At 30.9% G+C, this 16,000-nt stretch overlaps 1 protein-coding gene across 1 annotated transcript; it reads right to left on the bottom strand.

Moving 5' to 3' along the window:
- Positions 1-2,683: 2,683 nt before the first annotated feature.
- On the bottom strand, positions 2,684-9,621 carry LOC122585485 (probable alpha-galactosidase A). Its single transcript, XM_043757612.1, has 13 exons — positions 9,253-9,621; positions 8,372-8,510; positions 7,635-7,892; positions 7,096-7,270; positions 6,698-6,759; positions 6,451-6,614; positions 5,795-5,892; positions 5,594-5,652; positions 5,367-5,501; positions 4,859-5,109; positions 4,233-4,392; positions 3,731-3,854; positions 2,684-3,183 (listed from the first exon to the last, which is right to left on the bottom strand). The coding sequence occupies exons 1-13, from the start codon at positions 9,315-9,317 to the stop codon at positions 2,972-2,974; spliced, it is 1,902 nt and encodes a 633-aa protein (XP_043613547.1). The 5' UTR covers positions 9,318-9,621; the 3' UTR covers positions 2,684-2,971.
- Between the last annotated feature and the right edge of the window lie 6,379 nt (positions 9,622-16,000).

The raw sequence follows: 16,000 nt of genomic DNA, 5'->3' as shown, positions 1-16,000 counted from the left end.
GTTTTAACGGCCAAATTTAACAGAAGTTACTATTAGGGGCCTCTAGCAACGAAAACGAAAAAGGCAGGGACTAGTTGCAACAAAAAAAAGCACAGGGGGCAAAATGCAAATGTAACAAACCATAGGGACCATTTGTGACATTTTCTCAATTTTTAAAAATAAATGAAAATTTTAAAAATATGCTTTATAAAAAATGATACTTATGTTAAAGATGTAAGACATGAAAAGAGAGATTAAAAATAAAATGAAAATTTCAAAATAACTAACTATGTTTTTTAAGTTTTCATTTAAAAATAGAATCAATTGTTCTATCCATGAAACAATTTTTTTTTTTTTGAAATTTATCATTAGAACTTACTTTCAATTTTGGTATATATCTTTAAAAAACAAAAATGAAAAACAATATGTGTTTTTCACAACTAAACGCGTTTTTAGTTTATTTTAATTAAGTGTATTTTTATCAAGTGTTAAAATTATAAAATATACTTTTTTATTATTATTGTATCTAATAGACAATTATAACATTTGAAATTGAAAAAAAAATAACTCTCAATGTCGTTTTCTACCGTTTTTTAGGTCTGAGTATCGTTTTTGATGTATGGTGAAGGTGGAGATGTAGACAATCTTATCTCTACCAAAGGTAGAGAGACTGATTTCAGTTTATACCAAAGATGAAAAAGAACCTCCAGCCTTTAACATGAGGATCGCATATGAATATATCCTTATTCAATTTGCATACGAGATAAGATACAAGTGAAGAAAAAAACGAATTAAACAAAGATTCTACAATCTTTTGACGAGGATAGAAGTTAAATGTAATCGAACTATATATAACCCGCGTAATATGCGGGGACGCCGAATAAAAATTGATTCATGTATTTTCGAGAACATGATATAAAGAACATTTTTGAGTAAAGTTACATACTCTCTCCGTGCCACTAGAAGTGTCATATTTTTGAATTTTCAAAGTCTAACATTCGTAACTTTGACCTTAAATAAATTTATTTGTGTTAGATGATATTTCATAAAAGTTATATGAATTAATTGTGTTTTAGACGTGTTTTTTAATGGTATGATTTTCATCAAGTTTTATATAATAGAACAAGATATAATTAAAGGTCAAAGTTTAAAAACAATGACTTTGAATATTCAAAGTATGACACTTTTAGTGAGACATAGGGAGTATATAGTTTTTACTTTTTAGATTTCTTTTCCTATATAGGTTTGTTTAATAAAAATAAATAAATGTGGTTAATACAATTTTTAAATTTCTTTTTATATTTAAATTTAAAACTATGTTACTGGATGGTCACATAAGTCTGAAATAAATAAAAAAAACATTGTAGGTAATGCTAAATTACTGACACACTTTTTTTTATTTTATAGTTAATCCTCTTTTAAGTACATTAGTAATTAAGATAAGATGCATATGATTTTACACTTGTTCGGTAATTAGTATCCTAGAATATAGATTTTAACTAGATTTTAGATCCTTATCTAACACTGGACACGGGACTTACGATATTATCAATTATCTTCATATATTTATGTCATAAGAACTTATAATTTTGAAAATATACGGTTTCAAGTGTTATACTTTGCAAACTATAGTAATATTTATAGGTTGTCACTGTCATTATTAGCTGAGACGTATTAATGAAATTGTTTGCTAGTAGTCATTACATAAGGCACAAGTTAAAATAATCCTCTAATATAGAATTTTTTTTGAAACCAGTTATACTCATAATGTGATATTATTATGAATGATAATTAAAAATTAAAATATAAACATACTTGCGATCTTCTACTTGACATTCAAGTATATGTCTTTGATCATGATGCAGACCCGTAACACGAATAACTTTATTTTCAATCACCTGTCTTATGATAATTCAATAACAATTAGGACTCTTGGTTTGAATAACAATTGTAATTTTAAACATTAATACACAAAACTAATATATAAAAAGGATAAAATTTTGTATCTCAAGTTGATGGCTAAAAATAAATATAAATTAAATACTTAAGGTTAAAAAGTATAAATTATTGATGGAAAACAAAAAAGTGTAAATTAATGAGATTTTTTCTACAAATATTAATATAATAATATATTTGGATAATGATTATTAGAATTTTTAATTTATAATTAAATTAATTGATTACATAAGCTAGTATATCTTGGTCAATTCTTTGCTTTGGTGTCTTGCCGAAGTATAGTATTAATAAAATTTCAACTGTTCCAGAAAAAAAAAAATTTGATTACATAAGCAGAAGTCAAATTGATAAAATTAAACGATTTGATTATCTATTTAAAATTTAAGATTAAGATTAATTAACATGACATAAATTTGTTTCAAACGCAGCGTGCAAATCAAGTGGCCCATCAAATTTGTATAAGCAAAAAGTTAATAGGTTGTGTAATCATATCAGTTGAGTAATTGCGCACCGGTTATTCAACCCTATTTCAAAAGATTGCTCCTATTTTGAAAGATGCAATAACGTAATCATATCAGTTTTTTTTTAGCCTTTCAGATGTATGACTTGACATGTGAATATATATATTTACCAGAATGCGAAACTTAATTGGCATGTGCTGAAGTTCTTTCGACTTGCAAATTTGATGACAAATATCGTATTTCATTTGTACACACAAATTGTTCAAACAAAATGTGAAATTTACAAGTTAAGCTTGAATCGGTCATAATTTATAACTACCTTATTTTAACAAAGTAATTAGAAGTAATCATAAAGCACTTCATCTAATTTATAATTTCATAGATAACACTAGTGATCATAATATATGACCAGATGACTTTTAGAAACTAATGTTCATAAAACAGGCAAACCCCTTTGGGGAATAAAAACTAGGCTTCAAGAAGCACTCTAAATGATTGGGCTCTTGCTTCCCAGTTACAGAACCGGTGATGCAAACAGAACCCAAAGAGACCTGTGAACATGCTTTACCGCAAAATTAGCAAGTTAATATAAAAAGTGCGCAACCATGTGAATCTACAGACGCAGAGAGAGAATGTCGTAGTGATCCGTAATCTTTCCCACTCCAAACCTCTTTGCATGAGCACGAGCCAAAGTTGATGTTTGGAAACGCCTTTGAAAGGTTTGAAACAGTCGTGGAAATAACCGTTCTTGCAGGATTCATATTGAAATAAGCAAGATACACCTCTCCTAAGAGCATCACGGTATAAAGTGATTATTGGAGGTAACAAGTAGTGATTTAGCTTTTCATATTACTGTATTACGAGTACATTCTACTAGAGTAATGGTGATTTTGACCAATTTATACATAAATGGGTCGAATTACGTCCAATGAGTAACATAAAAGAAAAAAAATAGCTAAAAAAGGGTCAAATGGGCCTTGCAAGTAAATAGGACTGAAGTTTCCAGAAGTGTATGTAGATTATTATGAAAAACCCAGTTGAAATAAAACTTCCCATACAATTTTATCAATAAGCTTAGATTATTATTTAATGAACAAAATGAAAACTTTGAGAAGTGCTTTGGTCAAACCGAACCCATATCAAACTTAAATTCATGCCCAGTTTGCCACCTAAGGGGCCGTTTGGTTTAGAGATTCTAAAGAAATCTGATGGAAAAGAATATGGCTTATATTCCTTGTCATGTTAGGTTAAGATTAAAAAAAATCAAATTCCTTAGAATTCTTGAACCAAACAACCTAAGTCTCTAACCATCATCCAAAAAAGCTAAAGCTAACCTTTCTTTCCGGTTGCGATCCATGAACGAACTCCTCCGGGACTGGTGGCTTTCATTGCTTTAATAGAAGCACATGAACCAGAATAACTATTCACGAGCGTTCCATTATAGCTTAATTCCCACATCTAGATACAAAACATATTTATAAAAAAAAAAATTCATCATGTGATTATTTTCAGAATAAGGTGGTAAAATGGGCAGTTCAGGCGAGTAGTGTATCAGGTGAAAAGTGAAAACAGCTTACATGAATTACTAGTAAATATCTTACATGAATTATAAGCCTTTTAATATTGATGACACTTATATTATTTCAGTAATAGTCTAGGACTTTGTTCAACAGTACAGGAGCATACACCACAGTGCCACACAACTTTCAACCAATCTTTAACTCTAAATTTGTTAATTTTGACTTAGATAGAAATATTCTGAACCAACATATTTGTAAATAATGGGGTTAAACTTGCCACCTTTACGGAAAAAAACTAGAATACAAGTATTCATACCTGATTGGCATCAGGTCTACAAGGCAAAAATGATGCTCTCTTATGCTCCTTTGAAGTAAGCCTCCGTTTGGATGATGTATCGAAACAAAACCCTTCTCTATTTCTCGCATGTAGGTGAAGTTTTCCTTGATATTTTTCATTATGATTAACATCTTCATCTCTATAATGAAAAGAAAAATCCAAACAGTAAATTACCATTAACAAGATTCACAATCTCCTTATGAAAGTAGATGTGGTAAAGTGGGAGGTGGGCGTCAAAATGGATTCGGATCTAGGCCAATACAGGCCATACTTTTATGTGCAGACAGACTTGTGTTGATTGACCCAATACCTGTTTGTTCAAAATTTTCATATCTAACTAAGAAGTTAATACTGAATATTACCGCAAAATAAATTACTATTGAAATAATCTAGTTCTATAAAATATAATGATTTGAAAGTACGCGTTCATTAAAATGCACTCTGGACGATTCCAGCCTCGTTGCCCCGCTTCCTTTTGTGCTATTTTATTTACATTTCAACAGCTAAAGATAAACCGTACACCGAATCAACCCATTTAAATGGGTCAAAATTGTCATCTTCACATGAAAATAATGCTCTTACATCCAAAATTTTCAGAAACTTACGATTGCAAAGTAGGTTCGGATTTGTAAAGACAAAAAGGTTCAAGCTTTTTGCTTTTTGCACCCCATCTCCAACAAACTTGTTCAGCATTTGTATCATCTGTTTGCAAGAACCAACCTTTGGCCTCAGGATCGTGACAGCTTGAGATCCCCAAAACTAGTTTTTCTGATTCGCCCACTTCTTTCAGATTTCTTGTTTGAAACTTAAGATCTTGCTCCAAGGATTGGTGAGTTGTGCCAGTAATGTAAGGAAACTGTAACAATAAGATCCCATCGTTAGACCAAGCCTGACTTTTGAGCCTCGGATGGTGTACTATATGACATTAAAACTAACAAACAAAAATAATTTATGAACGACAAAATACTACACCTTTATGCAACTAAGTAGAATAAAAGGTATAAAAGCTATCAGAAATACAAAAAAAAAAATTTCTCTAGGGTGAAATTGTAATCCAAAATCAAAAGTTTGACTATCTTTTGTAAGCAATAAGAGACTAAGAGTGATGCATGCCTCCTTATTATTGGAGCTGAAAGCGTTGATTTCCAGTATAGTCGGATTGGTGATGAGTTTGTATGTCATATCATCAAGATTCCTCATATCTCCTCCGAACATCAAAGGAGATCGGGCCATTGACCATAAGGTCATCTGTAAAACCCAATAAAGGTAAAAGGCATTACAAAAGAAAAAAGAAAGAACTTGATTCAAGTATCTTTAAAGAATGCACCAAATCAACCTACCTGGGTCTTTTGTTCATCTAGGGTAAGACTAGAGTTCCTGTGTGGACCAACGTTGACTCCTACAAATCAAAATTGAACTTTCAAATTACTCCGTATTTCTTAAACCCATAATGTTCATGTTAAAAGAATAAATAAATGTTCGTATTATAATCTCGATATGTCAACCTTGAGCAAAAAGTCAAATCACTAACGTAAGCGCACCTGGGTCAGTGAGCCATCCGAGTGGAAGCATATCCAGATCAGGCCACGAGTTACCCAGCAAACCGTTGTTTCCAATCATACCAGAAGTTGCAAAGTTTCTAGACACAATAATTTATAATAATTTTTGTAAATAAAAGTTGACATTTGAAGTCAAACAATACTCAACTCAGGTTCCTTCGTAAATTGCTCAAAATTTCTAAGACATAATATTCGGTATTGGTGTCAGCACTATAACAAGGACTAGACACATAAAAATGTTACCACGCTACTCTGGGAAATGGTATGATTTTTAGGGAGTTTCAACCCATTTACTTATTAATAGGCTAATTTGGGTTGGCATTACAAACAAGTCAAACAGGACACCTGAAAATCGACAAAATTAGCTAAAAAGGGACCAATCAGAAACTCCCCTAAAGTTTACTTCAAATGCATACAACCTCGTATATCATTTTATTCAAGCATTTAGAATATATTGTAATCACGATTTATTTTTTAATGTTGCACATGATAGTGTTTAAGGACAAAACCTTACAGTGCAGTTCGCTTCGACCTGTACTGTTAAAAGACCCCCTTCAACCAACACCAAATTTGACTTGTGACCCACTCCACCCACCTATCCAGTCACTTCTATCAGAAAGTCGACATTATACACTGACCTTGAAACATCAAAATGGGCTGCAACATCCCCCCAATTATCCCAGTCATCACCAGTTACTCTATACATGTTAACAAATGGTGCAATTTGCTTTGCCATGGCTGGTGTGGCACTAGTCCCAGGTGAGAGCGAATAAACAATTGGACGATTAAGCCCCTTTAATACCTGCAATTATTTCGTTCATTAACGCCTCAATATAGAAAAAAGATAAGTAATCCTTTGCAAGATAAGATGATAAAGGTGCATACTCCTGAAACAACTTTTATCTCCTCGGGCTCAAAATCATCTCCGAACACACAGTCATGTTTTACTGTTGAACGACAGAAGCAACAATTTTTTAGGTGAAGCTGAAATTTTATTAGCTATGCTTGAAAGATAACTAGAAAATGTTCATGTTGTATAGCACACGAACATGAAAAATGTTCTACCTACAACTATCTTTTACTGTCAAATGACACAGACAACCATTTTTATTAGTTATGTTTGAATCACGTATATAAAATGTGAACATGTGCTTCGAAATATTTTACCTATAGCTAGACAAGATTACAATACATATCAGAAAGTAACTTTAATCAAAATTTTCATGAAGAAGCATATTGAAAAGGTAAAGCTTTACGACATAAAAGGATAATGAGAGAATTACAAAAATCTACGCCCCAGTCGGCATATTGATGATAAAGAGACCTCAAAAATGCTCTTCCAGCTCCTAATGAAGTGTCCACACTCATGAAACCATTTTTCATCCACCCACAGGCCCTCTCTTTAATACCTATATCTTTAGCATGCCAAACTTTCCCGGATTCCACATATGCTTTGCCCTATTCAGATTTTTATTCATAATTCTAAGACATAGACGATTAAATTTTGCTCCCATAGTCCCCTGTATTTGTATAGCACTATAGCTTAACCATGCACAAATCTTTTCAGCCCAAGTCGGTGTCATGGAATTTGCATACCTTTCGACTCAACATTTATAATAAAGTTTTTTGACTGTTATCAAATTTCTAAAAATTCCTCCACTAATAAGAAATTGTTTTAATAAGAACTATTTCATATAGAAAATAGTGTTTCTGGTTAACGCAACTTACCCTGTAAAGCCCTGTATCAAAAATCACAAACTTTGACTACCCAGCCCGTCTGACTCGTCCCTTTTATCACCTCTAAAGCTTAAGATAGTAATACCGTTGTAACATCTAAAATGGGGGTGTTTGCATTGACCGCTTGCGTGCTTATGCCCCTCATAACATGAAACCCAAACTTCAAACCCATGTCATGAACTTTCTTAGCTACTTCACTGAACCCTTTTCCTCCTTTTGATGAAGGCCATCTACCAGGATCAGGAATCACCCTCCCCCATTCATCAATTACATCAAACCCAAGTGAATCGACATAAGCACCCGGGACCAATTTTCTATACCAAAGGTAATCCACCACTGCATACTGCATCAAAATCAATAAGTGATTTAAAAAAATAAAAAAGAAAAAAGGCAAAGAAAAATAATCAAGTACATTAAAAACAATGCTTCTCCATAAGAATATAGTTTATCAAAAACATTTCGAATACTGGAAAATAGTCAGATAACAACATCCAACTTTTTTTTGCAAGTAACAGTTAGCAAATACATATAACCGGGAACTTTTTAAATATGGAAAAGTTTTAAATTTGATAGGCTGAAGAACAGCAAAGCGAGCAACAAGATTGCATGAATCTTTGATATGCAAGTGAAGTTTGAGAATACAGTGTCAGATAAGTGTTTTGACTATTTATCAACATTAAAAACTACAGAATGATCAAGTACATTTTAACATCACCTACCTTTTTGTGAAGATGACAAAAGGAAATATATTTAAAGTGTAACTTGATAACCTATAGAAATGGAAAAGTTTCCATTTATATTGGCAGTGGTTAGAGTTAAGACCTCATAGCCATGAGCATGCAATTTCTCTGAAATAAGATGAGCATTATGAAGGAATTCCTCCTCGGATATGGTCCAACAAAAGGAATCATAAGAATTCCAACCTCTTGGTGGTGTGTTAGCATGGATTTCTGATAAGACACTGAAACGAAAAATGCTTATGTAACTAACTATACAATCGAGCATTATTCAGCTAAATCCATATCATTCAAATGAAGAGCAAGCCCATTTAAAGATATCAAATTCAAAAGGGTATCAGTATCTAATTGTATAACCATTCATCAAACACCAAACAACAAGGTTTTTAGCAAAACCTATTTCAATCAACCAAATTTAAGAAACTAGGACAACTAGATTACACACTAAAAAGTAAGTTGGACTCTTGAAAGTCAAAATAGTTTTTTTTTTTTTTTATAGCATATATCAATCAAATTCAAGAAAAAGAGTATTTATATTTCATAGTTATCTATCAAAAACTATCCAATAGCAAGGATGTTATCAAACCAACCACAAGGTAACCAAATTCAAGAACAATAGCATACATTAACTAACCAAATTCAAGAAATGGGCCTGCTATGCAAGCCAACAAACACATTATATTCAAACTTTGACTCTTAAAAGTCAAAAGTAATGATCTTTATTAAAAATCCAACTAAACCAACCAAATTTAATAAAAGTATATTAATATTTCATGGTAAAAATGGACTAGTTCTTTAACTAGAGTCTTGATCACTAGGCCTCCGACTATTTTGACAGTCATTTATCAATATAAATATCAAACATCAAGCCCATTTAAGATTAACAAAATTAAAGAAAATACAAGATAAATATATACAGTGTAGAATTAGTATAAAGATCATAAAAGAAGAGACAAAGAAAATCACCTTTTAGATAAAAATCCAAATATGAAGAAGAAACATAACATAATCTTATCAATATTATTATCCATATTGTGTTGTGTGATGGTTTGACTAAATGAAATATATATATTCACATATAAATGGAATGACAATCTGTTAGTAGTATTTATAGTGAGTGATTGATGATAGAGATGGAATATATCTATAATATATATTAATGAAACGACGTTGTAAAGGGTGGACTGGGAGAATAGATTTATCGGCGTGATGGGACAGTTATTGTTTGAAGATGGAAATTATAGGAGGAAGACATTTTCGTTGGTTTATTATGTTTGGTGATGAAGCGTGGTTTGAACTACTGTCCGGTGGTGATGCGATGAGTCACTGTCTTCAGTGAATGAATGAAAGACATTATTATTACTGATGATGTGTTGTTTGTGGGTACGTAATAAAAGCCCCACTCACTATCCATAATCTATTCTTTTCACCACGTGTCATATTTTTTAATTTTAATAAGAACCAGATATCACCCGGGCATTGCCCGGGAGACATTACGTTGATATATATGGTAGCACATAAAATTAATGGAATTTTAAAGACGTTTATTGTGTACGATTATATGTTAGATTTATAACGTGTTATCAGAATCATTTTATACAACATTTAAATGTCATGTGGATTACAAAATGTTAATGATTTATCATTGAATCATAGTTGGCATACAACATGAAAGCGGGAATAAATTGATTAAAAAATAAAAAATCTGACAACATAATATGTAAAATTTAAAACCCAAAAACAATATATTCGAGTTTATATATTTTTTAAAATCTTGTGTACGAAAAAGATAAATAACATTAAATACATATACGTAAAACCAAAAACAATATATTAGAGTTTATATATTTTTTAAAATCTTGTATACGAAAAAGATAAATAACATTAACTATATATACGTAAAACTCATATTTGTATTAATAATTTTTTTCGACATATAGATACGTAAGTTCATCGGTTGAAGATGGTTGTTATTGAAAAAGAAATAACCAAAAAGAAAAAATGAAAACACACCCAAAAATATATAGATAATCAAAGTAATAGGAAAAAGACAAAAAGAACCATTTACAATGATAAATTTATATTAAACTATTATGTATTAAAAGATATTAAGAGAAAGTAAATTTTAACAAAAGTATTTGTATAAAAAAAAATTAATGTTGTATGAAGCAATCACAATAATAAATTTCAAATTGTGTAAATTATCTATACTATCTTATAATAATTAGTACTTTTTCTCTTATAAAAGTGTTTGATGGAAAATTACCATTTTACCCTTTATAAATTAATTTACATCATTAATCCTTTATCTTCTAAATTAAATCTACTATCACTTTATATCAATTACATTTACACAAATTACTTACAGAGTTGCACCCACCATGAACACCACCACCACGGCCACCGTCACCACCGCCAATCGTCGTCACCACCAAACTGCCGCCGCATCGCGCCGGTACAATGCTAGTTATATGTAAAAGGATCTTTATAAAAAATAAATGTTGGTATTAAAAAATATTTTGTAAAACAATTAAGAAAATGAGTCTATTGTGAACTAATAAGATATTTAAAAAGGAAAAAGAAAAAAAAAAAGAACGACGGGATTTGAAGCACACAAATATGTTGTTTTTGCTATAAAAATATATAGTTTAGAACTTTAGTTTGTGATTTAAATATAGAAAAGAGAACTCAAAGTAATGCTTGAAATTAAGAGTTTGCTGGGGATCGACCGCATGGCGCGGGTAAGAGGCAGCCTAACTCAACATTTGTTAATTTATCTGCTATATGTTATATATAAACGATCTTAATTTCGATTGAAATATTCCGCACGTACTCCCGTACTTCTGTTTTTATTACTATTAGTAATACTATGATTTTTGATTGGTTTACGAATCACGACATGAATACATGATACAATATTTTCAGCACCATGTATTCAGGGCCGTTCCTGAAAATTTATAGGTGTTGGTCGGGCGCTAAAAAGGGCCCATAAGCTAAGCGCAACAAATTATATGTGTATATATTTTTTGAACAATGATTTTATATTATATAAACTAATTTTTAAAAACGATGATAAATGTTATATCAATAAACATAACAAAAGTTATTCTTCAAAAAAAAAAAAATCGAAATCATATAATAAAAGTTTGCAATTAATCGTTATCTGCATAAAATAAAAACAAACAGAAAAGTATGACCTGCAAATTAAATGAAAGGTGGGGACAAGGACAATTTGTGATCACTTTGATAAAATGAGAGCATCGCTTGATTTCGATTATTACGACTGCTTAGACTTTTTTTTTTTGCCCTTTATAAGACGGTAAAGTTTTAATTTTATATTTATATAATATTTAAAAAAAAAAAAATCGGACCCCCTAAAAAAACAGGACTCGGCCCATCGCCCACTTTGTCCACCCTATAGACCGGTCATGCCTGTATTGCATATGCATTTCAGTGTTCCTCATCCTATCACATTAGCGAAACTAAGTGAAAACGAGTCGACTCGGTAAACAACTTGATTTTGCTCCAAACTCGTAACATGACTCGTGTTTTGTTATCTGAGTCGGTCCGAGTCATATTCCGCGTCGCCAAGTCGAGTCACGAGTCAAAAAATATTATTTTTATTTTTATTTTTTTAAACATAACTCTTTTGTATGTTTTAAATTTGATTTTTTTTAATAATATTTCTTATTTCTAGCTTAATAATAATATTATATTTTTACAATAAAAACTTATATATAATTATAAAAAATTATATAATCAAATATCTTAACTCTTACGATTCAAATCACGTTTGAACTTTCGGTCACAAGTTAAAAGTTCATATTTCGAGTCGAGTCAAAAAATACTAGTCGAATACTATCTTAAATTGTATCCATGATCGGATTTTGTTATTGTTGTAGAAAGAGAACATCACTTCCACAACTTCTTATTTTATCTATTTCATTACCATTCGATCCAAATAACATGTCCATCAAACCATATTTGAAAATCGTCTTATTCCACCTACGTGTTGGTTGAAAGTGATATTTTAAACAATGTTTTGAGAATTGGTTGGTAAATGATCCAATCTTATCGGCATATCAATGAATGAGTGAATGAATGATCGATGAATACAAACAACATATGTGAATATTCTCTAATGAAATACTCAAAGGTAGCTTCAAGTCAATTCATTCATAAAGTCATGGAACTATTTTCTTAAAATATATACATACATTCAATTTGTTCCATACGTAAGATTTTATTAAGAATGAGCATGAAAGAATGTTAACATACATTTTCTATTAGTTTTGCATTACCAAGTTAGTTTCTACCATAAAAAGTAACAATTGTCAATTTCATTCAAACAGAATTTGTTCTTAGAACTTGGGAAAATTCCTTATAAGTATTTAGACACCAAAACACAACCTCCATTGAGCAAACAAATAAAAACTTCGTAATACTTCATACACTCTACTTTTTCCCCCTTTTCCTTCTTCATATTTCTAAGTTTCTAACCTTAAATTGCACCAAGTTATTAGTGATTATCGATATCAAAATGGAATTGCATGATTAATTTCTCTTTTTCAAGATCAATATATATCGCTTACCCGCCCCCACAATCAAAGCATTTTGTGTGTTTTTTAAGGAAACGACTTACACGTTTATAATAACCTACTGTAATATTTACAAGAGTTGTGTTTAATGGCACTTGAATCCATAACTTTGAAACTTATAATTAAAATAAATAAGTCTATTGTGTTTTTTTTTTAGCAACAAAAGAAATAAGCTTGTTGAAACCTATAACTAAGTGTTCTGGACTTTAAATTGTTTTGTTTAAACATGTTATAAAGTATGATCACTTTTATCATCATGTTTTGCTGAGTTCAACTACAACTTAGAGAAGTTTATTCAAATTGAAGCCCTAAATGAATCATACATTGGTTCAATCAAGTTAAACTAATATTTTTTTCATTAACTTTTTACTAGAAAAGTTTAGCTTATTTAAATTTTGTTTGTCAATTTTTTTAGATAAAGTATTCTTGATAGATTTCAAAAGAAAAGTTTACATCTTGTTAAACTTTAGCCAAGGGGCAAGAGTGCAGTTGACAATATCAATCGGCAAATTTATTTGGCAAATATTGACTCTTTGGTAACACTATAACATGTGTATTGACAAACATTAACAAGTTAGATCGGCTATATTTGGTCGATTGTGTCAAACAATTGGCAACAACAATCATATGTAAGATTCCTTTTTTTGTTTGTTTTTTTTTTTTTTTTTATTGTTTTGTGTTTTTTTGTAACAAGGATTGGCAACAACTTGGCACTACACCACTCATTTTAGCAATAATTGGCTACATATTGGCAAGTTGTAACACCCCAATATTTTAAGGTAAATAAAAATGTACCCTTTTTATAGTTTTGACATTAAATTAATTTCCTAGCATTTTGTTTTGAGGGGTTAATTTAGTTGGAACTTTGGTGGCTAGCGGGTATTTTACCCAAAAAAAGATTAATTGTGGGACGTGGCTATCAGAGAACTAAGCCAGCCACATTTCCACTTCTTTCTCAAAATCAAACTCCTTCCACTACTACTTCTTTACTTCTTCTTGAACCTTTAAATCCATGCAATAGAAACTCAAATTAAAGATTTGAAATTCTAGAACAATAAACATCTCCAATTGTAAAAGAAATTGAAATTGAGAGTTTGTGAGGAGGTGGTGGTGGTGGTGGTGGCCGAAATTTATAGGAAGAAAGAGAGGAAGAATTGTGATTTGATAACCCTAATTCTTTGTCTCTCATTCTTGAGGTATTGATTCCATAACCCTAGTTCTATTTGTTTTTGGGGGTTTTTATTATTTGGGGTTTTCAAGTAAAACCCTAGTTAAATTTGATTGATAAATGGTTAGTTTGATTTAAAAAGTGTGTTGATAATGGAAAATCTCCCATAGTAAGAAATTCATAATTTGTGGTGTTTGGCTAGTAATTATGAATTAAAGTTCTATTATGAAAATTTGGAATTTGTTGGAAAAGTGTTGAGTAGCCAAACACCATAATGTTGAAATCTACGAATGCAAGTAGATACTTGCAAGAGAGTTGAGTTTGTAGAACTCATATTATGTGTTGGTTTTGTATAGGCGGGGAAGAATAATTTGTTGAACTTATTAGCCTTGTAGTGTCAAGTAGCCAAGTTTGAGGTGAGTGTGTATACATATAATCATGTTCTTGTTATTAGAGGTCATAGGTGGGTAAATTCCTATGACCCATTATTGATTGATTTGTAAGAACTAGTAGGTGGGTAAATTCCTACTAGTCGTATTGTATGTAAGAACTAGTAGGTGGGTAAATTCCTACTAGTCGTATTGTATGTAAGAGCTAGTAGGTGGGTAAATTCCTACTAGCTACTTTATCCATGGCCATGTTGAAAATGAATGTATGTATGTTGCTTGATATGAATAAATGGCTAGCTTGCTAGACTATAAGTGGTGCTTGATGCACATTGTTAAAATGACATGATTATGATTATATGTGTATGCATTCACTAAGCGTAGCTTATGTTTTAGTTATTTAACTCTTTTATAGGAGTTGGTAGTAGCAAGAGTAAAGAAGCGATCGAGTGAAGTTAGAATTGGAAGCTCTTGCCGTATACAAGGTTGGCATTATGGATAATATGGGTAGCTAATCTCTTTGGTACATAATGGCTCTTGATACAAATCCCTTTTGGTTAACTTATTTTGGTAATTTCTGGAAAATTTGTATCTATTATGGGAGATGCAAGTTTTAGAAGATTTTGTGAAAGATTTGGTGATTATCCAAGTTGGGCAATTGACTCATTTATTGAACAAAGTAGTAGTTAACCTTTTATAAAAAGGGTAATTTTGGATGTAATGTTGTTTTATATGTCATGAACAAGTTTAATTTAGTTTTTAAAAAGTTTAGAAATGAAATGGTACTTTGGATGTTTTGAAATCAAGGTCTATAGTGCAGGAAAGTGGGATTTGGAACAAAAGTTTTTTGCAAAAGTCTCCCACTGCGCCGCAGTGGGAAAAGTTGCCATTTTGATCCGAGAGATCCCATTGCGTCGCAGTGGGTGTGAAATGCCTCACTGCGCCGCAGTGAGGTCCTATATATATATTATTCGATTTTGATTAAAAGGTTTGGGTCCTTACACAAGTGTACGTGACGCTTACTTATTGAACAAAAAGTTACCAAAAACTTACCAATTTGCTAGTGTTTGACTCTGCACCCATGCCTCTAATAATCCTCAATTTATTCAAGAAATTTTAAAACCTAATTTAAAATTAATTTATATAAGTACAAATTATATTGCATTATATTAATATAATAAGGGATCCTTATTATTAAATACAAAATAATAAATATTTTTAATATATGACAAACTCTTTATTTTTTATTTTAACGAGAAATTAGATTTTTAAGGTTGTTTTTAACCATATATCTATTTATTATCTTATATTACAACCTACTTTCTCCTTTTTTAAACTTTTTAATTATTTAAAATACCTAAATTACCTTTTTTTTATTCATGAATTTAAACCTATAATATCTTTAATATACAACATACATCACTCGACTTTTATAATAACTTCACCACACTCTTTACATCAGTTATTTTAATACTAATAACACATCTCTACATCCACCGTCGTTACCTGTCACCGCCACCACTGACGTCATCCACAAATGCTTTGCGCGAATACCACTTTAT

Source organism: Erigeron canadensis, chromosome 1, assembly GCF_010389155.1.
Source record: "Erigeron canadensis isolate Cc75 chromosome 1, C_canadensis_v1, whole genome shotgun sequence".
Lineage (NCBI taxonomy): Eukaryota > Viridiplantae > Streptophyta > Magnoliopsida > Asterales > Asteraceae > Erigeron > Erigeron canadensis.
Note: the sequence above shows the minus strand (reverse complement) of the source record. Positions and strands in the feature narration are given on the sequence as shown.

Bases quoted from the DNA above. Each gene is read 5' to 3' on its own strand.
- LOC122585485 (XM_043757612.1), bottom strand. From the start codon at position 9,317: ATGGATAATAATATTGATAAGATTATGTTATGTTTCTTCTTCATATTT. The intron at 4,393-4,858 runs GTAAGTTTCTGA...TTTTCATTATAG, and splicing joins TCCGAACCTACTTTGCAATC to AGATGAAGATGTTAATCATA. The intron at 3,855-4,232 runs GTATGAATACTT...TTTTGTATCTAG, and splicing joins GTAGACCTGATGCCAATCAG to ATGTGGGAATTAAGCTATAA.